This window comes from Oncorhynchus clarkii, chromosome 2 (genome assembly GCF_045791955.1).
Source record: "Oncorhynchus clarkii lewisi isolate Uvic-CL-2024 chromosome 2, UVic_Ocla_1.0, whole genome shotgun sequence".
NCBI classification, from domain to species: Eukaryota; Metazoa; Chordata; class Actinopteri; order Salmoniformes; family Salmonidae; genus Oncorhynchus; species Oncorhynchus clarkii.
Window position 1 is genome coordinate 17,111,135 of NC_092148.1, and position 26,321 is coordinate 17,137,455.

The 26,321-nt window shown below is 44.6% G+C and overlaps 1 protein-coding gene across 1 annotated transcript in view; it reads left to right on the forward strand.

Annotated features, from left to right (window-relative positions):
* Positions 1–26,321, forward strand: part of LOC139380022 (nephrin-like) — a 59,808-nt gene that overhangs the window by 20,646 nt on the left and 12,841 nt on the right. The window contains exons 6-16 of the mRNA XM_071122514.1: positions 95–176; positions 1,092–1,198; positions 4,272–4,396; positions 5,602–5,773; positions 11,581–11,738; positions 21,238–21,379; positions 21,753–21,877; positions 22,009–22,177; positions 22,401–22,530; positions 23,471–23,643; positions 24,600–24,740. Of these exons, the coding sequence (XP_070978615.1) occupies positions 95–176; positions 1,092–1,198; positions 4,272–4,396; positions 5,602–5,773; positions 11,581–11,738; positions 21,238–21,379; positions 21,753–21,877; positions 22,009–22,177; positions 22,401–22,530; positions 23,471–23,643; positions 24,600–24,740 (1,524 nt within the window). The remainder of the gene's footprint in view (positions 1–94; positions 177–1,091; positions 1,199–4,271; positions 4,397–5,601; positions 5,774–11,580; positions 11,739–21,237; positions 21,380–21,752; positions 21,878–22,008; positions 22,178–22,400; positions 22,531–23,470; positions 23,644–24,599; positions 24,741–26,321) is intronic.

Here is a 26,321-nt window from a genome sequence, read left to right on the forward strand (position 1 = left end):
TAAAAATGGTGGGGAAAAAACAGACACCCTTGCCTTGTTGTCTCTAACACACACTCTCTTTCCTCCTCCCCCTCCTCCTCTCTTTCTCTCTCAGATGGAGTTGAGCTGACAGGTGTAGAGTCTTTCCCTATGTCTGGCTCTGAGGACAAGCTCCAGAACACACACGCTACAAAAGAGTATGTGTTCCTGTTCTCTGTCTTGTGTGTGTGTGTGTGTGTGTGTGTGTGTGTGTGTGTGTGTGTGTGTGTGTGTGTGTGTGTGTGTGTGTGTGTGTGTGTGTGTGTGTGTGTGTGTGTGTGTGTGTGTATGTGTTATCCCTAATTGAAGCACTTCTGCATTCCCACAGAACTACAGTACAGTGTAATGAATTGCTGCCGACTGTAAACTGTCACTCGTGCCTTGTGTCAAATCAAATGAGCTTTTGTCATAGACACAGAATTGCATTTCAGTTGCTAGACAGATGCAATCCTATCTGATTCACCTGGTGGTACATACATACATTCACCAGTGCTTCAGATGAGCCTAATCCAGCTCCAAAGATAATAAACCCTTGTCATCTGCAAAAACACGATGTAGAAGGTATTAAGGAGATAATTCAGCTCTAACGCAGAATAGCCTGGTCTCCAACTAAATCCTTTATGTGTGGATAGTGGTTATAAATAGCAACCATATTTTGTATAGGAGCTTTTAAATCTGGAGATGAATCTAGATAACATGGTGGACTTTGGGTTTGTCATATGTCTGGAGGTATAATGCCCACATTGTTATGATGTTTAGCGGGGTTATAATGCTATTGATATCCAGACCCGAGATTGTATGAATCTGTCTGTTCTTATGGGGTCTCAAGGGCTCAATTAGAGTGTTAAGGGGTGATGTGTCCTATGTTAAGCCATGATCTTTAATGTTATCCATCATCTATTCTTCTCTTCCATCCAATTCTTCCTTCCCCATGACCCGCTCTCCCCCACGCTCCTCACCCACCCCTCCATCGCGCACACACACACACACACACACACACACACACACACACACACACACACACACACACACACACACACACACACACACACACACACTCCCCACCCCTGCAGGTTCATGTTCTTAAGCAGTTCGGACAACGGAAGGGAGCTGGTGTGTCGTGCGAAGAACCCGGCTCTCCCTAGGGCCCTGGAGACCAGCCTGGTGATGAATGTATACTGTGAGTGTGTGTTGGTCCTTACCTCATGGACTCACAGACACCTTTACCTTTCCTTATTCCCTTCTCCAGCCACGTGTGGACCCTGACCCCGGGCTGGTATTGGGGCAAACACCCTCACACTGAGCAACCACTCCGAGGGGAGACTTTCAACCACGGGCGAACTCACACCTACTGGGGACTCAATCCCAATGCTCAGCCTGGAGTGTTTTATTATTATTATTTTTTCACCTTTATTTAATCAGGTAGGCTAGTTGAGAACAGGTTCTCATTTACCTGGCCAAGATAAAGCAAAGTAGTCTGACACAAACAACAACACAGAGTTACACATGGAATAAACAAACGTATAATCAATAACACAATAGAAAAAAGCCATATAAAAGTCTATATACAGTGTGTGCAAATGAGGTAAGATTAGGGAGGCAAGCCAAAAAATTGGCCGTAGTGGCGAAGCAATTACAATTTAGCAATTAAACACTGGAGTGATGGATGTGCAGAGGATGAATGTGCAAGTTGAGATACTGGGGTGCAAAGGAGCAAAAATAAATAAATAACAATATGGGGATGAGGTAGTTGGATGGGCTATTTACAGATGGGTTACTGTATGTACAGGTACAGTGATCTGTGAGCTGCTCTGACAGCTGATGCTTAAAGTTAGTGAGGGAGATATGAGTCTCCAGCTTCAGTGATTTTTGCAGTTCGTTCAAGTCATTGGCAGGAGAGAACTTGGATTGAAAGGCAGCCAAAGGAGGAATAGGCTTTGGGGGTGACCAGTGAAATATACATACGGGTGGGTGCTGCTATGGTGACCAGTGAGCTGAGATAAGGCGGGGCTTTACCTAGCAAAGACTTATAGATGATCTGGAGCAAGTGGGTTTGTCGACAATATGAAGCGAGGGCCAGCCAACGAGAGCATACAGGTTGCAGTGGTGGGTAGTATATGGGGCTTTGTTGATGAAACAGATGGCACTGTGGTAGACTGCATCCAATTTGCTAAGTAGAGCGTTAGAGGGTATTTTATAAATTACATTGCCGAAGTCAAGGATCCGTAAGATAGTCAGTTTTACGAAGGTATGTTTGGCAGCATGAGTGAAGGATGCTTTGTTGCGAAATTGGAAGCCAATTCTAGATTTAATTTTGGAGATGCTTAATTTAATTTTGTAAATGCTTAATGTGAGTCTGGAAGGAGAGTTTACAGTCTAACCAGACACCTAGGTATTTGTAATTGTCCACATATTCTAAGTCAGAACAGTCTAGAGTAGTTATGCTGGACAGGTGGGCAGGTGCAGGCAGCGATCGGTTGAAGAGCATGCATTTAGTTTTACTTGCATTTAAGAGCAGTTGGAGGCCATGGAAGGAGAGTTGTATGGCATTGAAGCTCGTCTGGAGGTTAGTTAACACAGTGTCCAAAGAAGGGCCAGAAGTATACACAATGGTGTCGTCTGCTTAGGGGTGGTTCAGAGGATCACCAGCAGTGAGAGCGACATCATTGATGTATACAGAGAAAAGAGTCGGCTCTAAGAGTGTTAGAGGTCGACATGAAATCATCAACGTCTCTACTGCTGTCACAGTCAACCCACTCAACTCTGTCAATTCCTCTGGTATCAGTGCAATCCAAACTCCAACTCAAGCCCAACTGTTACACTCTGATAATACTGATCAGAGGAGCCTGGGAATGAAACTCAATCCCGAATTCTAAACTCTACTGATGCTAAATATAATTGTCAGGACTGTGAGACCATAACATCTCCTACAGTGCAGAACATACAGTACACAACATGATAGGGGTGGGTGATTTTACATCTCAAAGGATCGTTTCCTTGTTTACCCTTTGTCTTGTTTGGACAAACAGTATATATTTGAAACAATATGGCATCCCAGCCTATTGTTTTCTAGTTTTAGTTGTTCCTCAATATTTTGTAGATCAATTTCAGTAACTGATTGTTCTGGAGTCCACCCACCTGGTTCTGTCCCAGGTCTAAATCAGCTGCTGATTAAATGCTACTGTTACTGAAGACACTCAATGGTGAACATTCCCATTCTACTCTTTCCTTTCCTTCCACCCCCGCCATATTATCCACAGCCGTCCATATGAAATACTGTCTCTATCTATCTCCCTCTGCATTAGACGCTGTCCTATTCTATCTCCTACACTTCAACCACTGCCCAGAACTGGAAATGCTTCTACACCTCCTCTCTCTCCCTCCCTCCTTCCTTTCTTTCTTTCTTTCTTTCTTTCTTTCTTTCTATTTCGTTGTCTGTCTCTCTCTCTGTCTGTCTCTCTGTCCGTCTGTCTCTCTCTCAGTCTCTCTCTCTCTCTCCGTCTCTCTCTCTCTCTCTCTCTCTCTCTCTCTCTCTCTCTCTCTCTCTCTCGCTCTCTCTCTCTCTCTCTCTCCACTCTGTATTAAACAACATCCCTCCACAGTAAGTGCTAATGTTGCAGAACCCGTCGACCACCGCAACAGTAGTCCTTACTCAGCAAGCCAGCCCATCAAAGCCTGGAGCACCGTGTCCATTTTCAGCCAGCCAGATTGTTAGTGAGGTAGCAATTTGTCATGCCGGCCCAGGGTCCACATACAGCCTGCGCTGCCTGCGCTCCCAAACTCATTGCAGCAATAACAAAGGCTGGCCCTCCCTTAATTTATTTTACGCTGTATATTTTATTCAGGAAGGATGTAATTTATTCATATTTCCAAACGTTGCTTTATTACTGTTTAAACATCTGTTATTTTGCTTTATGGAGTCGATCTAGCTGGCTGCTCCCTTAATACTTAATGCTTTCATCAGAGCTAGAGCCCTTACTCTGCAGTCAGGGTAAATGTTGCCAATTTATTGGCCCTGTCTCAACAAATAGAGAGGATGCTCCCTTGCTCATAAAGCCAAGTGTCCACTCATCCCAGTGCATATTTCTCACCCTCTATCCTCTCTTTCTGTCATCTTCTCTGTTTCTGGTGATTCATCTCTCCCCCTCTCTCTCCCTCTCTCTTTCTATTGCTCCCTCTCTTCCTCTCTCTTCACTTTCTGTCGTTCTTTCCCAAGATGTTGTTTCATCTCTCTCTTTCCCTCTCAACATCAGTCCCACCCCAGAATCCAGTAATCCAGGGCCTGGACAGAGAAGGCCTGGTGAAGAGGGGGACCACGTTGAAGCTGTTTTGTGTGTCCCAGGGAGGGAACCCATTGGCCACCCTACACTGGACCAAGGTACAGAGACTACACTCGGCTAAAGCTTATAATCAGTCGTTTTTGGTGTATTCTCCATATTCTACTTCTGTACTCTTTCTTTCAGAACTCACTCCCTTCCTGTCCTGTCCTCTGCTTGTTACTAACTCCTAGCCCTGTCCTGTGCTTGTTACTAACTCCTAGCCCTGTCCTGTCCTCTGCGTGTTACTAACTCATAGCCCTGTCCTGTGCTTGTTACTAACTCCTAGCCCTGTCCTGTCCTCTGCTTGTTACTAACTCCTAGCTCTGCCCTGTCCTGTGCTTGTTACTAACTCCTAGCCCTGTCCTGTCCTCTGCTTGTTACTAACTCCTAGCCCTGTCCTGTGCTTGTTACTAACTCCTAGCGCTGTCCTGTCCTCTGCTTGTTACTAACTCCTAGCCCTGTCCTGTCCTCTGCTTGTTACTAACTCCTAGCCCTGTACTGTCCTCTGCTTGTTACTAACCCCTAGCCCTGTCCTGTCCTCTGCTTGTTACTAACTCCTAGCCCTGTCCTGTCCTCTGCTTGTTACTAACTCCTAGCCCTGTCCTCTGCTTGTTACTAACTCCTAGCCCTGTTCTGTCCTGTGCTTGTTACTAACTCCTAGCCCTGTCCTGTCCTCTGCTTGTTACTAACTCCTAGCCCTGTCCTGTGCTTGTTACTAACTCCTATCCCTGTCCTGTCCTCTGCTTGTTACTAACTCCTAGCCCTGTCCTGTCCTCTGCTTGTTACTAACTCCTAGCCCTGTACTGTCCTCTGCTTGTTACTAACCCCTAGCCCTGTCCTGTCCTCTGCTTGTTACTAACTCCTAGCCCTGTCCTGTCCTCTGCTTGTTACTAACTCCTAGCCCTGTCCTGTCCTCTGCTTGTTACTAACTCCTAGCCCTGTCCTGTGCTTGTTACTAACTCCTAGCCCTGTCCTGTCCTCTGCTTGTTACTAACTCCTAGCCCTGTCCTGTCCTTTGCTTGTTACTAACTCCTAGCCCTGCCCTGTCCTCTGCTTGTTACTAACTCCTAGCCCTGTCCTGACCTCTGCTTGTTACTAACTCCTAGCCCTGTCCTGTCCTGTGCTTGTTACTAACTCCTATCCCTGTCCTGTCCTCTGCTTGTTACTAACTCCTAGCCCTGTCCTGTCCTCTGCTAGTTACTAACTCCTAGCCCTGTCCTGTCCTCTGCTTGTTACTAACTCATAGTTCTGTCCTGTGGATCAGAATGGGGAGGTGATTTCCACCAGCTGGGAGGTGGACACAGAGTCGCGACGGGCCATCAGCCACCTGACCCTGCAGGTTAAACCACAGGACAACCAGGCCGAGCTGTGCTGTGAGAGCGTCAACCAGGTGACCCCTGTCCCTCTGTCCAACAGCCGCAAGATCACTGTCCTCTGTGAGTCCCTGACTGCTAAGAGATACATGCACTTGAATGCTAGAACACACACACAGACACACAAAAGCGATGGAATATTTGTGTTTATTCAAATGTTTGTTAACCCAATCATTAAAGTTATTTTCAATAGCATTCATCCCAATCACAATGACATTAACATTAGTCCTAGCTCCAATACTGAAACTAATTCTGCATTAACACAAATTCTAATATCAATATCATTAATGAAACTAATGGCAATTATGACCCGGGCCCATATTTCACACAGAAACTCATTTGAATCCCAGCTTGGTATTTTACAGTGAGCTAATTTAACTGAATCGCTTCAATGCACAATCCAAAGGCAATAAAGCTGGCACTTTCTGTGGTGATAATAATGCCAGGTAATAAATTATACATTTTCACTTCACTGCATTGGAGATTTCTCAACTACCACGACTGGAAAACAAACAGAGAATGAAGGTTCCTTCGCATCACACCGACTCTTCCTTCACGCCATCACTCGCTATCTTGCTGCGTCAGTTAATGGTCTAAACCGCTCTCTTCTTCCTCCCCTATCCCACGTAAAAGCCATGTTACCTCCTAGCTATTCCTATTCACACCTCATACACGTCGAAAATGAGTTGCAGACCCTTTATCAATGTATCTCTCTTTCTATTGCTCTTTCTCTCCTTTTAGTTTTGTCTTGAGCTGGAGGGCAGAGAGAAGAACTGGTGTGTTAGGGATATGCCAGCATCGCCCTAAGGCATGTGTGTAACCTAACACACTGTCTGTCTATGAGTGTAGCCCTCATGTCTGCCTGTGTGCCGTGTATAACGTACATGATATGATGCATTCATGTCTGCCTGCTCAGTCATTAGCCTGTCTTTCTGCAGCCCCTCTGGGATTACTGCTCAGCTGCACTTCCTCTGTGCCAGTAAAGTTCCCTCCTTTGAAAAGGAGTTTGATAAAGTATGATTAGAATTTATATATAAATGCCAGGAATATTTTCATTTTGGTGAATCTCTACAATGGTGATGTAGAGCAACCCCAGATGTAAAATAGTAAACAATGGTTACTTCTCAGAAAGTATTGAGCTTTTAATAGGGGTAAAACAAGGCTCTCCGTTATCTCCATATCTATTTATTATGGTCATTGAAATGCTAGCTATTAAAATTAGATCCAACAAGAACATCATGGGGTTAGAAATTCAGGGGTTAAAAACACAGGTGTCAATGTACGCTGGTGACTCTAGTTTTTTCTTAAGTCCGCAATCTGGATCTCTGCACAGTCTCAGTGAAGATCTTGATCACTTTTCTGCCTCTCTGAATTAAAACCTAATTATGACAGGTGTATCATATTACGTATTGGATTGTCAAAAAATACAGTGTTTACACTACCTTGTAGTTTACCAATAAAATGGGCGGATGGTGAAGTAGACATACTTGGTATTCACATCTAAAAAAATATATAAATTAACTTACCACAATTAATTTCAATAGAAAGTTAGCAAAAATAGATAAGATTTTGCAACAATGGAGAGGTAAATAGTTGTTTATTTATGGAAAAATACATTGATGAACTATTTGGTCCTATCACAGTTTACTTACTTACTAGTGGTATTGCCTACTCCAGATGATTCATTTTTAAAATCATATGAGAAAAAAATACAAAATTAACAAAATAAAAAATTTAAATTAAACGTGCCTATTAACATAATGAATATGAGTTTGGGGGCTCAAATTTTTAAATATTAAAGCTTTAAAACTCTCACTAAAAGCTTCACTCATATAAAAGTTATACTTAAACCCAAAATGGTTCTCCAGTAGATTATTAAGAAAAGCTAATTCTTTTCTCAAAAATTGCTTTTTTGCCTTCATACGGATTACAACTTCTAATTTCCAACTAATTGAAAATGTAATTTTGTTTAAAGTATTGCCCTTTCTTAAACAGGCTGTCACGTTCTGACCTTTATTTCCTTTGTTTTGTATTTATTTAGTATGGTCAGGGCGTGAGTTGGGGTGGGCAGTCTATGTTTGTTTTTCTATGATTTGGGTATTTCTATGTTTCGGCCTAGTATGGTTCTCAATCAGAGGCAGGTGTCATTAGTTGTCTCTGATTGAGAATCATACTTAGGTAGCCTGGGTTTCACTGGGTGTTGGTGGGTGATTGTTCCTGTCTCTGTGTTTGCACCAGATAGGGCTGTTTTGGTTTTGCACATTTCTTGTTTTGTTAGATTCATGTATAGTTTCTTGATTAAAGAACCATGAATAAGAACCACGCTGCGTTTTGGTCCGCCTCTCCTTCGACTCAAGAAAACCGTTACACAAGCCATACAAAGCTGGTTACAATTTTAGTTTTATACTCCAGAAAAGATAGAACAAATATTACAACAAATGTTATGGTTAAGGTCAAATATATTCATTAGTAAAAAACTATTCATTATCGAAAAAATGTTTTGAAATTGTGTTATATTTATCAATGCTATTATGAATAGAAATGGAGGAGTTATGTCAAATATGTAGTTATCAAAAATATATGGGAATATCTGCTCAAAACAAATTTACAACCAACTGATTGCAGCACTTCCACAAAAAAATAGAGGAGGCAAGTGGAAAAGGGAGAAGGTAGAGAACTTGTTTGCCTGCCATATATCAAAGATACAAATTGGCTGAAAGGAACTGGCATAAATAGAAAAATATATCAGTTTCATCTGAGGACATAAATGTTGACAGCTGCACCATACCGGTTGCAAAATAAATGGGAAGAGATTTGTAATGTACCAATTCCATGGCACGTGGTTTATGAACTGGTACGAAAAACTATACATAACTCAACACTTAAGAGTTTTTCAATTTAAGTTATTATATAAAACTCTTGCCACCAACAGAATGCTATACAGTGCCTTGCGAAAGTATTCGGCCCCCTTGAACTTTGCGACCTTTTGCCACATTTCAGGCTTCAAAAATAAAGATATAAAACTGTATTTTTTTGTGAAGAATCAACAACAAGTGGGACACAATCATGAAGTGGAACGACATTTATTGGATATTTCAAACTTTTTTAACAAATCAAAAACTGAAAAATTGGGCGTGCAAAATTATTCAGCCCCTTTACTTTCAGTGCAGCAAACTCTCTCCAGAAGTTCAGTGAGGATCTCTGAATGATCCAATGTTGACCTAAATGACTAATGATGATAAATACAATCCACCTGTGTGTAATCAAGTCTCTGTATAAATGCACCTGCACTGTGATAGTCTCAGAGGTCTGTTAAAAGCGCAGAGAGCATCATGAAGAACAAGGAACACACCAGGCAGGTCCGAGATACTGTTGTGAAGAAGTTTAAAGCCGGATTTGGATACAAAAAGATTTCCCAAGCTTTAAACATCCCAAGGAGCACTGTGCAAGCGATAATATTGAAATGGAAGGAGTATCAGACCACTGCAAATCTACCAAGACCTGGCCATCCCTCTAAACTTTCAGCTCATACAAGGAGAAGACTGATCAGAGATGCAGCCAAGAGGCCCATGATCACTCTGGATGACCTGCAGAGATCTACAGCTGAGGTGGGAGACTCTGTCCATAGGACAACAAAGTATATTGCACAAATCTGGCCTTTATGGAAGAGTGGCAAGAAGAAAGCCATTTCTTAAAGATATCCATAAAAAGTGTTGTTTAAAGTTTGCCACAAGCCACCTGGGAGACATACCAAACATGTGGAAGAAGGTGCTCTGGTCAGATGAAACCAAAATTGAACTTTTTGGCAACAATGCAAAACGTTATGTTTGGCGTAAAAGCAACACAGCTGAACACACCATCCCCACTGTCAAACATGGTGGTGGCAGCATCATGGTTTGGGCCTGCTTTTCTTCAGCAGGGACAGGGAAGATGGTTCAAATTGATGGGAAGATGGATGGAGCCAAATACAGGACCATTCTGGAAGAGAACCTGATGGAGTCTGCAAAAGACCTGAGAATGGGACGGAGATTTGTCTTCCAACAAGACAATGATCCAAAACATAAAGCAAAATCTACAATGGAATGGTTCAAAAATAAACATATCCAGGTGTTAGAATGGCCAAGTCAAAGTCCAGACCTGAATCCAATCGAGAATCTGTGGAAAGAACTGAAAACTGCTGTTCACAAATGCTCTCCATCCAACCTCACTGAGCTCGAGCTGTTTTGCAAGGAGGAATGGGAAAAAATGTCAGTCTCTCGATGTGCAAAACTGATAGAGACATACCCCAAGCGACTTACAGCTGTAATCGCAGCAAAAGGTGGCGCTACAAAGTATTAACTTAAGGGGGCTGAATAATTTTGCACGCCCAATTTTTCAGTTTTTGATTTGTTAAAAAAGTTTGAAATATCCAATAAATGTCGTTCCACTTCATGATTGTGTCCCACTTGTTGATTCTTCACAAAAAAATACAGTTTTATATCTTTATGTTTGAAGCCTGAAATGTGGCAAAAGGTCGCAAAGTTCAAGGGGGCCGAATACTTTCGCAAGGCACTGTATATATGGGCCATACAACAGTCTCAGCTCTGTAGATTTTGTTGCGAAGAGACACTTATTCTAGTATTGCCCCTATGCAGCTTGTCTCTGGTCACAGGTTCAGGAATGGTTAAAAAATCAACCATACATACAATTAACCATACAAATAGCAGTGTTGGGCATAGCCAGTCAATAAATACTATAATAATACTCGTAGGAAAGGTTTTCATCTTTAGCTCACAATCTGTGAATAATATACGATTAGAAAGATTAAAACATGTTGTAAAACATCACAGCGCAATTGAAAAATATATGGCACATGGAAACCAAACAAGGGCGGTCTATGGTGATCGGTTGGATGGGCTGAAAGTGGCTGAGGGTTGGGATTAAAGAGTTTGATTGGTAATGTATTGTTGTTATATATAACAGTACCATGTCTGTCAAATGTATAAGTAAAATGTATATGTAAAATGTGTATGTAAAATGTATAGGTAAACAGTGGTTAAGGGCGCTGTACTGCAGCGCCAGCTGTGCCATCAGAGTCCTGGGTTCGCGCCCAGGCTCTGTCGTAACCGGGAGGTCCGTGGGGCGACGCACAATTGGCCTAGCGTCGCCCGGGTTAGGGAGGGCTTGGTCGGTAGGGGTGTCCTTGTCTCATCGCGCACCAGCGACTCCTGTGGCGGGCTGGGCGCAGTGTACACTAGCCAAGGTGGCCAGGTGCACGGTGTTTCCTCCGGCGCATTGGTGCGGCTGGCTTCCGGGTTGGATGTGCACTGTGTTAAAGAAGCAGCGGCTTGGTTGGTTGTGTATCGGAGGACGCATGACTTTCAACCTTCGTCTCTCCCGAGCCCGTACGGGAGTTGTAGCGATGAGACAAGATAGTAGCTACTACAACAATTGGATACTACGAAATTGGGGTGAAAAAGGGGTAAAATTCAAAAAAAAAAAAAAAAAATAAATAAAAATAAAAATGTATAGGTAAAATGTATGAATATGTAGCATAAAAGCTGTAAAAAAAAAGCTAAGATATATGTCCTCGAAGAGGGGGGGTGGTGAAGGGCTTAAAAAATAATAATAACAATAAAAGATCCCTCCTGGTATAGCTGAATATAGACAGGCTTTGGTAACTAGTATGGGTTTGAAATGGATGGAAAACCTCAGGAGAGGACAAGACTTCATAAAGTGATGTTGATAGATTGGAAATGGTTTCTTTACTTCTTCCTTTACTTTCAAATCCAGCCTTTCCATCCTTTCTATAAAATATTGATCCTGACACAGAGCACTTTATTGACTGAATTTACTGTGTGTGTGTGTGTGTGTGTGTGTGTGTGTGTCAGTTGAGCCAGAGAAGGTGATGGTGCTGGGGTTGTTCGAGGCGAGAGAGGGAGAGGAGGTGACCCTGTGCTGTTACACCTCCTCCAGTAACCCGCCTGTACACATCCGCTGGTGGTTGGGCTTCAGGGAACTCAACACCACCGTGGTCAGTGTGGAAGAGGTAGGGGGCCTGCATTTACTTCGACACACACTTATTCTCACACTGAATCACAGTGGCAGTTCAAGCTTGTATGGCTCCCTGGCTCAAGACGCTGAAGCGGTATGATCCCACCTCCTCTGACAAGGCCCGGGCCTCAATCTTTATTACAGGGTCTTTGGTTTGATCCCTCACCTCAATCAGTGCCTCTCTCACCGCTGCTGCCTGATACCTCAGTGGCTCGACACGCTTAACTTTACTCTCCCACCTTGTTTCAGTCCACATCTTCAAAGTGATGTCCACACGTTCTTTCAGGATGGCCTATTGCTGTGTGGAGGCTGAGATCAAGGTGTACAGTTTGTGGAAGATGCCAAAGTAACCCGTGGCATCAACATAACTTTTAGCAGCATCAAACATAACCAGGTTCAATGTGTGAACTCCACATGGCACAAATAGAGCTCTTGGATTCATTTCCAGGAGTCTGGCTTGGACACCTTCATTTTTGCCTCTCTTGTTGGCCCCATTATCATAACACTTCCATCTGCAGTCCGCAAAAGGAATTTTTAGATAAATGTTCCTTTATGTGGGGCTCCTCCTTCAGTGACACAATTCTAATCACAACAGACAACTGTTCAGTGTGGCTGACATCTAATGACCTTGCTGCTCAACAAATCAATGAGTTCATTCTGTATTTGGTGGCCACGGTAGCTGGTGGTGTGACTCGAGGTCCTTTTTTGGCTCTTTCATGACTGGATCAAATTGTGCCGTCAGTTCAACCTCTCTGAGGAGATTTCCATTTGATGGAAAGTACAGTGTTTCTGTGTGTCCCCTTAGTGCCAGATTTCTAATTGCCATAGACTGCACAATAGCAGTCAGACGTGTCAACACCTCTCTCCATCTTATCCTCTCAGGCTCCATAAGTGCCATCTCATGCTTATCAATTGTTTCCCCTTTTTTGATCCTCATTGCCAGTTCTTTCCATGTTTTCATGCAGTTTTGGTGATTTGGACTGGTGTTCGGTGAAGTCAGAAAATCATTTATATGTTTCCAGTCTGGCAGTCCTGCTAAATTCATTTTCTTCTTACAAATAAGTTTGCAGCAGAGGCAGAAGAGGCTGTTGTTTCTTTCAGAAAACACCAACCAACTTCTAGGGATTTGTTCACCACTCACCAAGGTCTTCCTGAAATACTGGTGGCGGCAACTTCTTCCATCACACTCACTCCTTGGGAAAACAAAGTTAGATGGTACCTAACTTAGTCCTCTGCAAACGAGTTGTGTCCCAATTCTGTTTGTCAGAACCGAAGGCCAGTCAGCAGGGTCTGTAGACAGTGGTTCATCCTCAGCAGCAGGGTCTGTAGACAGTGGTTCATCCTCGGCAGCAGGGTCTGTAGACAGTGGTTCATCCTCGGCAGCAGGGTCTGTAGACAGTGGTTCATCCTCGGCAGCAGGGTCTGTAGACAGTGGTTCATCCTCGGCAGCAGGGTCTGTAGACAGTGGTTCATCCTCGGCAGCAGGGTCTGTAGACAGTGGTTCATCCTCGGCAGCAGGGTCTGTAGACAGTGGTTCATCCTCGGCAGCAGGGTCTGTAGACAGTGGTTCATCCTCAGCAGCAGGGTCTGTAGACAGTGGTTCATCCTCGGCAGCAGGGTCTGTAGACAGTGGTTCATCCTCAGCAGCAGGGTCTGTAGACAGTGATTCATCCTCGGCAGCAGGGTCTGTAGACAGTGGTTCATCCTCAGCAGCAGGGTCTGTAGACAGTGGTTCATCCTCAGCAGCAGGGTCTGTAGACAGTGGTTCATCCTCGGCAGCAGGGTCTGTAGACAGTGGTTCATCCTCAGCAGCAGGGTCTGTAGACAGTGATTCATCCTCGGCAGCAGGGTCTGTAGACAGTGGTTCATCCTCAGCAGCAGGGTCTGTAGACAGTGGTTCATCCTCAGCAGCAGGGTCTGTAGACAGTGGTTCATCCTCAGCAGCAGGGTCTGTAGACAGTGGTTCATCCTCAGCAGCAGGGTCTGTAGACAGTGGTTCATCCTCAGCAGCAGGGTCTGTAGACAGTGGTTCATCCTCGGCAGCAGGGTCTGTAGACAGTGGTTCATCCTCAGCAGCAGGGTCTGTAGACAGTGGTTCATCCTCAGCAGCAGGGTCTGTAGACAGTGGTTCATCCTCAGCAGCAGGGTCTGTAGACAGTGGTTCATCCTCAGCAGCAGGATCTGGTGGGGATGCTGCTACAGGCATTTCTAATGAAGAGCACATGGGCATTAGTTTACACATGTGATTCACAGCTTTTATAGTGGTAGAACATCCCACATACATATCCAGTAATAATAAAATCATCATTGTTACCTACAATATGGAAACGTAAAACTTTGCAAAAGGGAAATTATTTATTTTGTTTATGTTATGCAGGCATGCACACATAAACACATGTGTGTGTACCCACACACACACATGCCCGTGCGCACAAACACATCCGAAGAATCCTGCTGGGGAGAAGTGGAAGCAAATGGGTCTTCATCCTCATCCTCAGGCTCAAAAACATTTGTGAAGACACCTGTGTGGGTGAGGAGGTGGATGGCTCCTCATCCTGAGGCTCCGAGATCATTCTGAAGTGGCCTGTGTGACTGAGGAGGTAGATAGCTCCTCATCCTGGCCAGTGCCAGAGGGTGCTGGCCTCTGAATTTGCATTGAAATACAGTATATGAGTCTGACACCCTAAATACATTTGTTGCACAATTAAATATACATGTCATTATGTCATTAATTTTCAGAATAGGAACCAATTGAACCATACAACCTCCTTGGCTAATTCTAGGCATAAGTCACCCCAAAAGACTCAATATGCAGTTTTGGTGTTCTGGACTGCTGTCGTGTGAAGTCAGCAGTCCAAAATATCAGCATAATATAGATGTCTTTTAATTTAGCCTACAGCATTGGACATTCCCCTTACTGAACTCAGGACTTAGTCAATACAATCACAGAAAACCTTTATGATGTCACCTCAATGAAAGTTAACCGAATCAATAATGTGCTAGTTAGGTTGTAATCGTTTTGCTGCAGGCAATCATCATTATCATGATGAAACTGTGTGAAATTATATCCAATATTGCGTAAGTTAGTTGGACAGAAAACTGAATATTGTTGCCCTATATGTAATAGCATTGCAAGTAACAGAGCAACATACAGTATGCTAACATACATAACACTAGCCTATTTCATTACATGCATAATATTATACTCATAAAGAGATGACATAGCTGCATACCTTTATCTTTTGCGTGTTTCTCCTCTTCTTCTTTCCTCTTTTTCCTAAACTGGGCATCTGACACCTTAGACCTTTTCTTATCCATTTGTGTTGATTTGTCACTCCAGCAATAATACATTACCCATCCCCCAACACTGTCAACCAAGAGTCAAGACTAAACCAGTTCACCTTGGTGGTGTGCAGACTGGTTTTATATTATTCTTAACCATTTCTCACAAACCCCCCCCCCCCGAAAAAGCAACAATATGTCTGTGAAACTATATATTCACAGTATTATGAATGAATTGTGGTTTATTTGGGAGCATTTCGTATTGTAACTGATTTTACTAATTGCATTAGTACTGTACAAAGTTAGAGGTTCGCCATTTGATAGATTCCACCGCTCCCCCTACCTCGGGCTTCCAGTAGGGAGACTTGAGGTTAACCAATACCCGCCCCCCTCTCCATCTCGTACTTCTGGGTGGGAGACCTTCCCAGGTAGTAAGTAGCCTGCCTAGCTTACACGCTAGATAAAGGAAGCTTCCAGAAAACACTTCCAGTAGCATTAGTGCAGCCTCACTTTGGTGTGTACTAAATTGTACAGCAGCTACCCTAAGTTCTTCAAGAACAAGCTAGAGACAGCTCAGAATAGAATGTCATGTTGGCCCTTCTCAGCTCAGCGAACTACAGTGGCTATCAGTTGAAGCTGAGATTAGCCCATGAAACTGTGTAAATCAAATCAAATCAAATTTTATTTGTCACATACACATGGTTAGCAGATGTTAATGCGAGTGTAGCGAAATGCTTGTGCTTCTAGTTCCGACAATGCAGTAATAACCAACGAGTAATCTAGCTAACAATTCCAAAACTACTACCTTATACACACAAGTGTAAAGGAATAAAGAATATGTACATAAAGATATATGAATGAGTGATGGTACAGAGCGGCATAGGCAAGATGCAGTAGATGGTATCGAGTACAGTATATACATATGAGATGAGTATGTAAACAAAGTGGCATAGTTTAAAGTGGCTACTGATTAATGTATTACATAAAGATGCAGTAGATGATATAGAGTACAGTATATACGTATACATATGAGATAAATAATGTAGGGTATGTAAACATTATATTAAGTAGCATTGTTTAAAGTGGCTAGTGATCTATTTTACATCAATTCCAGTCAGTGTGTTGGCAGCAGCCACTCAATGTTAGTGGTGGCTGTTTAACAGTCTGATGGCCTTGAGATAGAAGCTGTTTTTCAGTCTCTCGGTCCCAGCTTTGATGCACCTGTACTGACCTCGCCTTCTGGATGATAGCGGGGTGAACAGGCAGTGGCTCGGGTGGTTGTTGTCCTTGATGATCTTTATGGCCTTCCTGTGACATCGGGTGGTGTAGGTGTCCTGGAGGGCAGGTAGTTTGCCCCCGGTGATGCGTTGTGCAGACCTCACTACCCTCTGGAGAGCCTTACGGTTGTGGGCGGAGCAGTTGCCGTATCAGGCAGTGATACAGCCCGACAGGATGCTCTCGATTGTGCATCTGTAGAAGTTTGTGAGTGCTTTTGGTGACAAGCCAAATTTCTTCAGCCTCCTGAGGTTGAAGAGGGGCTGCTGCGCCTTCTTCACGATGCTGTCTGTGTGGGTGGACCAATTCAGTTTGTCTGTGATGTGTACGCCGAGGAACTTAAAACTTGCTACCCTCTCCACTACTGTTCCATCGATGTGGATAGGGGGGTGTTCCCTCTGCTGTTTCCTGAAGTCCACAATCATCTCCTTAGTTTTGTTGACGTTGAGTGTGAGGTTATTTTCCTGACACCCCACTCCGAGGGCCCTCACCTCCTCCCTGTAGGCCGTCTCGTTGTTGTTGGTAATCAAGCCTACCACTGTTGTGTCGTCCGCAAACTTGATGATTGAGTTGGAGGCGTGCGTGGCCACGCAGTCGTGGGTGAACAGGGAGTACAGGAGAGGGCTCAGAACGCACCCTTGTGGGGCCCCAGTGTTGAGGATCAGCGGGGTGGAGATGTTGTTACCTACCCTCACCACCTGGGGGCGGCCCGTCAGGAAGTCCAGTACCCAGTTGCACAGGGCAGGTTCGAGACCCAGGGTCTCGAGCTTGATGACGAGTTTGGAGGGTACTATGGTGTTAAATGCTGAGCTGTAGTTGATGAACAGCATTCTCACATAGGTATTCCTCTTGTCCAGATGGGTTAGGGCAGTGTGCAGTGTGGTTGAGATTGCATCGTCTGTGGACCTATTTGGGCGGGAAGCAAATTGGAGTGGGTCTAGGGTGTCAGGTAGGGTGCAGGTGATATGGTCCTTGACTAGTCTCTCAAAGCAATTCATGATGACGGAAGTGAGTGCTACGGGGCGGTATTCGTTTAGTTCAGTTACCTTAACTTTCTTGGGAACAGGAACAATGGTGGCCCTCTTGAAGCATGTGGGAACAGCAGACTGGGATAGGGATTGATTGAATATGTCCGTAAACACACCAGCCAGCTGGCCTGCACATGCTCTGAGGGCGCGGCTGGGGATGCCGTCTGGGCCTGCAGCCTTGCGAGGGTTAACACGTTTAAATGTTTTACTCACCTCGGCTGCAGTGAAGGAGAGTCCGCATGTTTTGGTCCTCAAAGCGGGCAAAAAAGTTATTTAGTCTGCCTGGCGCAAGGCATCCTGGTCCGTGACTGGGCTGGTTTTCTTTTTGTAATCCGTGATTGACTGTAGACCCTGCCACATACCTCTTGTGTCTGAGCTGTTGAATTGCGATTCTACTTTGTCTCTATACTGACGCTTAGCTTGTTTGATTGCCTTGCGGAGGGAATAGCTACACTGTTTGTATTCGGTCATGTTTCCGGTCACCTTGCCCTGATTAAAAGCAGTGGTTCGCGCTTTCAGTTTCACGCGAATGCTGCCATCAATCCACGGTTTCTGGTTTGGGAATGTTTTAATCGTTGCTATGGGAACGACATCTTCAACGCACATTCTAATGAACTCACTCACCGAATCAGCGTATTCGTCAATGTTGTTGTCTGACGTAATACGAAACATATCCCAGTCCATGTGATGGAAGCAGTCTTGGAGCGTGGAATCAGATTGGTCGGACCAGCGTTGAACAGACCTCAGCGTGGGAGCTTTTTGTTTTAGCTTCTGTCTGTAGGCAGGGAGCAACAAAATGTATGTACAGTCCCCCAGTGTCTAAAGAACTCTCTTACAACTGTTGGGGACTCTCATTCCTACACCATGAGAGGCAGTGCCACAGATTTCGTGCCATGTTGGTTCAAGAGCAGTAGAGTGGAACAAACTCCCGGCTGAGATAAAAACGGTTTCTGCCAGTCTTAGGTTCAAACACTACTGCAAGGCTTGGTTAATGTTGACATAGCCTCCTAGCAAAGTGTAAAGCCACTCTGCACTGGTGAAGTGATTTGGTAGATGCACATATCTGCTTTTTTTGTAAATACGTAAATATGTGCATAATGGAATGTATGGCACAGAGTGCCCATGTCACTTGTATTGCCCTGCAGCCACTTCAAATCAAATCAAATCTAATTGTATTTGTCACATGTGCCGAATTCAACAGGTGAAACCTTACCGTGAAATGCTTACTTACAAGACCTTAACCAACAATGCTGTTCAATAAATAGAGTTAAGAAAATATTTACCAAATAAACTAAAGTAAAAATGTAAAAACAGTAACACAAGAAAAGTACATAACAATAACGAGGCTATATACAGGGGTTAATGGTACCGAGTCAATGTGCGGGGATAAAGGTTAGTCGAGGTAGTATGTAAAGTGACTGTGCATAGATAATAAACAACGAGTAGCAGCAGTGTAAAAACAAGGGGTGGGGTCAATGTAAATAGTCTGTGTGGCCATTTGATTACTTGTTCAGCAGTCTTATGGCTTGGTGGTAGAAGCTATTAAGGAGCCTTTTGGTCCGAGACTTGGCGCTCCGGTACCGCATGCCATGCGAAAGCAGAGAGAACAGTCAATGACTTGGGTGACTGGAGTCTTAGACACCGTCTAGTATATAGGTCCTGGATGTCAGGAAGCTTGGCCCAAGTGATTTACTGGGCCTTAAGCACTACACTTACAGTCAGTTGCCATACCAGGCAGTGATGCAACCGCAGGATGCTCTCGATGGCGCAGCTGTAGAACTTTTTGAGGATCTGGTTGTGGTCATGCCCTCTTCACAACTGTCTTGGTGTTTTTGGACCATAATAGTTTGTTGGTGATGTGGACACCAAGGAACTTGAAACTCTCGACCCACTCCACTTCAGCCCCGTCTATGTTAATGGAGGCCTGTTCGGCCCTCCTTTTCCTATAGTCTACGATCATCTACTTTGTCTTGCTCCCATTGAGGGAGAGGTTGTTGTCCTGGCACCACACTGCCAGGTCTCTGACCTCCTCCCCAAAGGTTGTCTCATTGTTGTCGGGGATCCGGCTTACCACTGTTGTGTCATCAGCAAACTTAATGATGGTGTTGGAGTCGCAATCTTGGGTGAACAGGGAGTACAGGGGGGGGACTAAGCATGCACTCCTGAGGGTTCCCAGTGTTGAGGATCAGCGTGGCAGATTAGTTGTTCCCTACCCTTAACACCTGGTGGCGGCCCGTTAGGAAGTCCTGGATTCAGTTACAGAGGGAGGTGTTTAGTCCCAGGGTTCTTAGCTTAGTGATGGGCTTTGTGGGTACTATGGTGTTGAATGCTGAGCTGTAGTCATTGAACAGCATTCTCACATAGGTGTTCATTTTGTCCAGGTGGGAAAGGGCAGTGTGGAGTGTGATTAAGATTGCGTCATCTATGGCTCTGTTGGAGAGGTATGCGAATTGGAGTGAGTTTAGGGTTTCCAGCATGATGGTGTTGATGTGAGCCATGAGCAGCCTTTCAAAGCACTTCATGGCTACTGGGTGGTAATAATTTAGGCAGGTTACCTTCACTATGGTGGTCTATTTGAAACATATAGGTATTACATACTCGGTTAGGGAGATGTTGAAAATGTCAGTGAATACACTTGCCAGTTTGTCTGCGCATGCTTTGAGTACACGTATTGGTAATCCGTCAAGCCCAGTGGCTTGTGAATGTTGACCTGTTTAAAGGTCTTGCTCACATCAGCTACGGAGAGCGTGATCACACAGTTGTCCGGAACAGCTGGTGCTCTCATGCATGCTTCAGTGTTGCTTGCCTCGAAGCGAGCATAAAAGGCATTTAGCTCATCTGGTAGGCTCGCGGATGAGTTTCCCTTTGTAGTCCCTTTGCCTACCAACAGGAAACAAGACTACCACAACGGAAACAAGACTTTGACTTTTTGTGTATATAACCCTCTGTAATTTCGGTACATGTATTGGTTGCCTGCTGTGGCTTCTTTATGTACTGTAAATTGAATTGAAAATTACCTTTCAAACTACACCTCAGAAGTCAATACACACTTAAAATACTTAATTCAGACTTCAGGCAGTCTGATTTGCACATCTCGCGCGCCCAATGACAAGCATCTGTGAGAGAAGCCTTTGATTCTGAAAGAACTCATATTATTCTACTCCGTGTAGAGTTTCCACCTTAACCACATTAAATCTGTTCTTCATTCTTTCTCTGCTCTGACCAAAGAACTACTATTCAGTCTATACTACACAAGGCTTTGCCAATGAGTGAATCCTCAAAAAGGGTTCCAGTATTCTTCTCTCTTGGCTTTTGAGTATGTTAATGAGATAAAAGTGAATAAAAGCTGACATGGGAGTTGAGAGAACCATTATTTCGGCTCTTTGTTCATTTGGAGAAATAATTTTCATTTGATCTAGCATTTACTGCTGCATTCTATCCAGCTTTAATGTGCCTGAATACGTCTGAGGGTTAATAAAGACTGACACCTCAGTGGTGGTTCTTTGTGAACGCTTTCCTTCTTGTGTCTGTTTCTCTCTGGAAAAGGCTTTTGCACTAATCATCTCAATGAAAGCCTTGATGAACCCTGCGTGCAAAGCAGACATGACTAGCATCATGCAGGAGCAAATGGGGGTTTGATTAAGTTTATTACAGGTTTTTGCGAGCAGGAAGAAGTATATGCATGTGATTTATTTGTTTGTTTATTATCAGGGACCAGGCACAATGTAAGTAGAGCACGAGTAAGAGTTAGAGAGACACAAAGATCATTTCCATCATCAAAACAGTATTATTATTGTATTTCCTGAGAGCAGCTTACTGTGTATTTAACATTTTTTAAGGAAAATGTTTAGGGACACTAGAACTTCCTGTCTCTTCCTGACGTTGTCATGTGTCCTTTCCTGTCTCCAGGGAGACCACGGGGGGAAGACAACCATGTCTAACCTGACCCATGTTGTCTCTCGGGAGGAAAACGGGCTGCCCCTCACCTGTGAGACCTTCAACAAGGGCACACGCTTCTCCAAGAGCCAGTCCAACAACCTCATTGTTTTCTGTGAGTCTCTGGATAGGACTGTGACAACAACAACCCTACAAGCCTAATGTTGTAGGGAATCTCTATTGAATGACTATGACAAGTACAATCGTGAAAAAACCTTGCACAACCAGAACATAACTATGCATTGTACAGTAACAATTGCAACACTCTCAATCTGTGCTTTCTGTAACTATAACAATATAGACACAACCCCCTCTCTCTTTCCCGCCCGCCCCCTCCCCTCCCCTCTCTCTCTCTCTCTCTCTCTCTCTCTCTCCCTCCCCCATCTCTCTCTCCCTTACACCCTCCCCTCTCACTCTCTCTCCCCTTCCTCTCTGTACTCCCTCCCCTTCACCCCTATCTCTCTCTCCTCCTCCCCCTCCCCTCCCAGACCCTCCTCAGAAAGTGTGGATAGAAGCCCCTCCCCCAGGGCTTCCTCTGAGATCAGGAACCATCATACGCCTCATCTGCTTCTCTATTGGGGGAAGTCCCAAAGGAACCCTCAACTGGTACAAGGTGTGTACATGTGTGTATTGTATGACAACATACATTTCGATTGGTTAAGTTGTCAAAAGTTGTAACAGTTAAGACTCTCTGTCTGTACAGTACCATGTCCTCCACTCTCTACTCTCCTCTCCACACCGCAGGATGATAAGGCGTTATCAGACTACCCCAAACAGGTGCCCTCTGATAAAGGCGTGTCCAAAGAACTGGCCGTGCGCCTCCAGCCCAGTGACAACATGGCTACCTACCGCTGTAATGCCACCAATAAGGCCAAGATGGTCCTCAACGCCTCTGTCAAACTCATGGTCCAGTGTGAGTCTTACAGACTGGGTTCTGGGCATGAGTGGATTAATACTAGCCTTTATGGACCTGAATAATAGAGGAGGAAAGCATTAGCTATATTCTAGATGATAGATAATTCATTCAAGATGATAGGTAGATTCAATATATAGCTGCAAAGACACGGAATCAGCAGCCTCAGTATGTTGACAGTGGTGTCTTGTCCTCTCTCTTCTACCCCTACACCCCTCCCCAGTCCCTGCAGTGAGTGTGACAATCATAGCCAAGCAGAAGGAGCTGCGTCGGGGCCAAAACCTCAGTCTGGACTGTCTGTCTGGGAGCAGCAACCCCCAGGCCAACATCTCCTGGAGCCTGGGCTCAACCAGGTGAGGGGAGGGCAGGTTAAGCAGAGCCGGTCTGTGGGCCGTGGAGTTAATGGAGACCCTAGACTACAGTCTTGTGCAGGGCCATTTTTTGCAAACCGCACCTGCCACAATACCGCGGCTGCACCGTAACCCGCCAATCATGACAGAAAGCTGTTGCAACCCGGCCCGTAGTTTGTACCCAAAGCCTTGTTCTACCTGCTGGACGATAGGTCTATTTTGGACTGCCCTCATCAACACAGACTTGCACGCTGAGTCAAAATCCATCCATGGGCTAACGTGAATGATTAGGCAACAATATCCTGTTAACATAAATGTAACTTCACTTGTGAACTGTTTTCCATAAGTTGGCTTCACACTTGCATTAATTGTGTTATCAAACGCTGCCATTACGTGTAGACGTTAGTTAGCTAGCTAGCTCAGGTAAGATCGGTGAGTAGTGAGTGAAAGTCACATGAGGGGAAGAGCAAGAAGTGGGAAAGCAGGAGAGGATTATGCGTTTTACAAGATAGTAAATAGATAGAGGGCAAATCTTTATATCTGTGCCATTATAGCATCTGTGACAGCATGGGCACCGCCACCGAGGCTACAACCCATAGGAATCCCCACCCAGTTGAATACTTTGACTACATTAAAATGGAGGAAGCATGGTGGAAGCCCTCATTGACGCTGCCCATGATAAAACGGCCATTTGGCCACTAGAGGCCTCTATCGTTCTCTGACGTTTTCCTCAGCACCACTGTGAGCATTCTGTGCAAGCAGCCTGTCTCAGTGCTGCTCTGATGGCACGCACACACTACAGAATAAATTTATCAACTGTCAGAGCACAGAAAAAAATATGAAGTTGTTATTTTATCAATTAAAACGGCAACCCTGCCACGGATTTATCGAATGTTCAAAATAGACCCGCCAAATGTTCTCCTCTCATCTCTCCCTCTCCCAGGCTGAAAGGGGTCGATCTGCCTCCTAAGAACACAACGTTTGGGGGCATATCAGTACGCAGTACTCTGTCCCTCCCCCTGTCCTCCCAGCACCATGGCCAGAGGATCACCTGTCAGGCCTACAGCTCTCTGCTGTCTGAGGGAGTCAACACCTTCTACAAGCTCAACGTCCTCTGTGAGTGGTGAAGAGTGTGTGGGTTGTATACATGTGTCTATTTCTCTCTGTGTGTTATACAGAGCTTTTGAATACTTTATATGTTTCACTGTGAATATTTTATTTGTTTCACTGTGAATACTTAATTTGTTTCACTGGGGATCCAAATAAAGTATTGAAAATGTGTGCACAGTTATGAGTAGGAGAAAAATAAAGTGTGTGCTGGTGTGTGTGAGGCTTGAAGCATGATGGTAATGTGACACGATAGTGTGCATGGAAGTGTTTGTGTGTTTGTGATGTTCTCTGTGTTTGTGTGTGTGTGTGTGTGTGTGTGTGTGTGTGTGTGTGTGTGTGTGTGTGTGTGTGTGTGTGTGTGTGTGTGTGTGTGTGTGTGTGTGTGTGTGTGTGTGTGTGTGTGTGTGTGTGTGTGTGTGTGTGTGTGTGTGTGTGTGTGTGTATGAGTGTGTGTTACTGTATTCCTTTGTTGTGACTGTGGGTTAGTCAGGCTCTACGGCAGTGTTGTTCTAATTGTGTGTGTGCTTTGCAGCACAGCCATGTTATTCTTTGATGCTGTTTCGCAGGCTGTAGCCAGCCAGCTTTTCAAAGCCTGCTGCTCCGTGCGAGCATGAAGGAATGTCACTGTGTGTTTGTGTGCAGCTGCTGTTGGACAACACTACTGTCACTCTGTGTTTTAATGCCTGTCCCTCTCCCTTCCTCCCTCCCTTCCTCCCTCCCGCCCTCATTCTCTACCTACCTCTCTCTCTCCTTGCCTCTCACCCCGGCCTCCTGTGTGAATTCAGTATTTTTGTGATATTGGTGGACACCGCTTCTCAGCAGGTTTTTCTTTCATTTGCACTGCTGTCGCCTTTCATGGCTGACATGGTTTCTTTGTGTCTGCGCTTGTATGTTTTTTTCCCTTTGTGTGTGTGTGTGTGTGTTTGTGTGTGTGTGTGTGTGTGTGTGTGTGTGTGTGTCAGATCCCCCAGAGTTCATCCCTGACCATCCCCAGAAGATACAGGTAGTGGAGGATGATACAGCCATCCTTCCCTTGCTGGTCTCGGCCAATCCAGATGACGTCTCCTGCAGTTGGCTCTACCGCAAGGAGGAGCTGCACAAAGGTGATCCACCCTGTTCTCGTCCTTTCTCCCTGTGGTATCTCTACATAGCCAGCCAACTCTCTACAGCTGAGCCAGCAACTGTGCTCGTATCAGCTGCCATTCATGCTCTAAATAGAACATGGCAGGTCGGGCAGCAATGTGAACCTGCCTGATGTGATTCTTGTTCAAATCAAATCAAATTGTATTTTATTAATCACATGCTTTGTAAACAACAGTGAAATGCTTACTTCCTTACATTCCGTTTTGCGGGTTAAAGCCAGGTTTTTCTGGTTGGTTTCCAACATCTCACAACCTAGATCCTAAATGTTTAATCTTGTGAACTAAGTTTATTTCTCAACAATGCAGAGAGAAAAAAATAGAGAAATAATAGAAAAGTAAAACACAATAATAAAAGTAATAATAAATACACAATGAGTAATGATAACTTGTCTATACACTGTACACGTGGTACCGATACCGAGTTAATTTGCAGGCATACAAGGTTGATATGTACATGGAACAAGGAATAAAGTGACATAAAATAAACAGTAACAGTAGCATATTTAAAGTTAGTGCCAAAAGGGTCAACGCAGATGGTCCGGGTAGCTATTTGGTTAGCTATTTAACTAATTATTTAGCAGTCTTATGGCTTGTTCAGGGTCCTGTTGGTTCAAAACTTGGTGTATCAGTACCACTTGCCGTACAGTAGCAGAGAGAACAGTCTATGACTAGGGTTGCTGGAGTCTTTGACAATATTTAGGGCCTTCCTCTGACACCGCCTAGTATAGAGGTCCTAGAAGGCAGGGAGCATTAGGCCTTACGCATTATCGTCTATAGTGCCTTGCGGTCGGATGCCAAGCAGTTACCATACCAAGCGGTGATGCAGCCAGGGCCCATGTCAAATCCTTTCAGCCTCCTGAGGGGGAAGAGATGTTGTCGTGCCCTCTTCACGACTGTGTTGGTGTGTGGACCATGATAGATCCTTAGTGACGTGTACACCAACGAACTTGAAGCTCTCGACCCACTACAGCCCCACTACAACCCCATCAATGTGAATGGGGGCGTGCTTGGCCTCCGTTTTTTGTAGTCCACGATCAGCTCCTTTGTCTTGTTGACGTTAAGGAAAAGGTTGTTGTTCTTGCAATCTCTAACTTCCTCCCCTATAAGTTGTCGTTGTCGGTCGTCAGCAAACATAATTATGGTGTTGGAGTCATGCGTGGTCACGCAGTCGTAGGTGAACTGGGAGTACAGGAGGTGACTAAGTGTTGAGGGTCAGCATGGCAGATGTGTTATTGCCTACCTTCCTGACCTATGGGTGGCCTGTCAAGAAGTCCAGGATACAGTTGCAGATGGACACGTTCAGTACGAGGGTCTTAGCTTATTGATGAGCTTTGAGGGCACTATGGTGTTGAACGCTGAGCTGTAGTCAATAAATATCATTCTCTCTCACGTTGTTCCTTTTGTCCAGGTGGGAAAGGGCAGTGTGGAATGCAATAGAGATGTCATCATCTGTGTATCTGTTGGACAGGTATGGTAGTTGGAGTGGGTCTAGTGTTTCTGGGATAATGGTGTAAATGTTGAGCCATGACCAGCCTTTCAAAG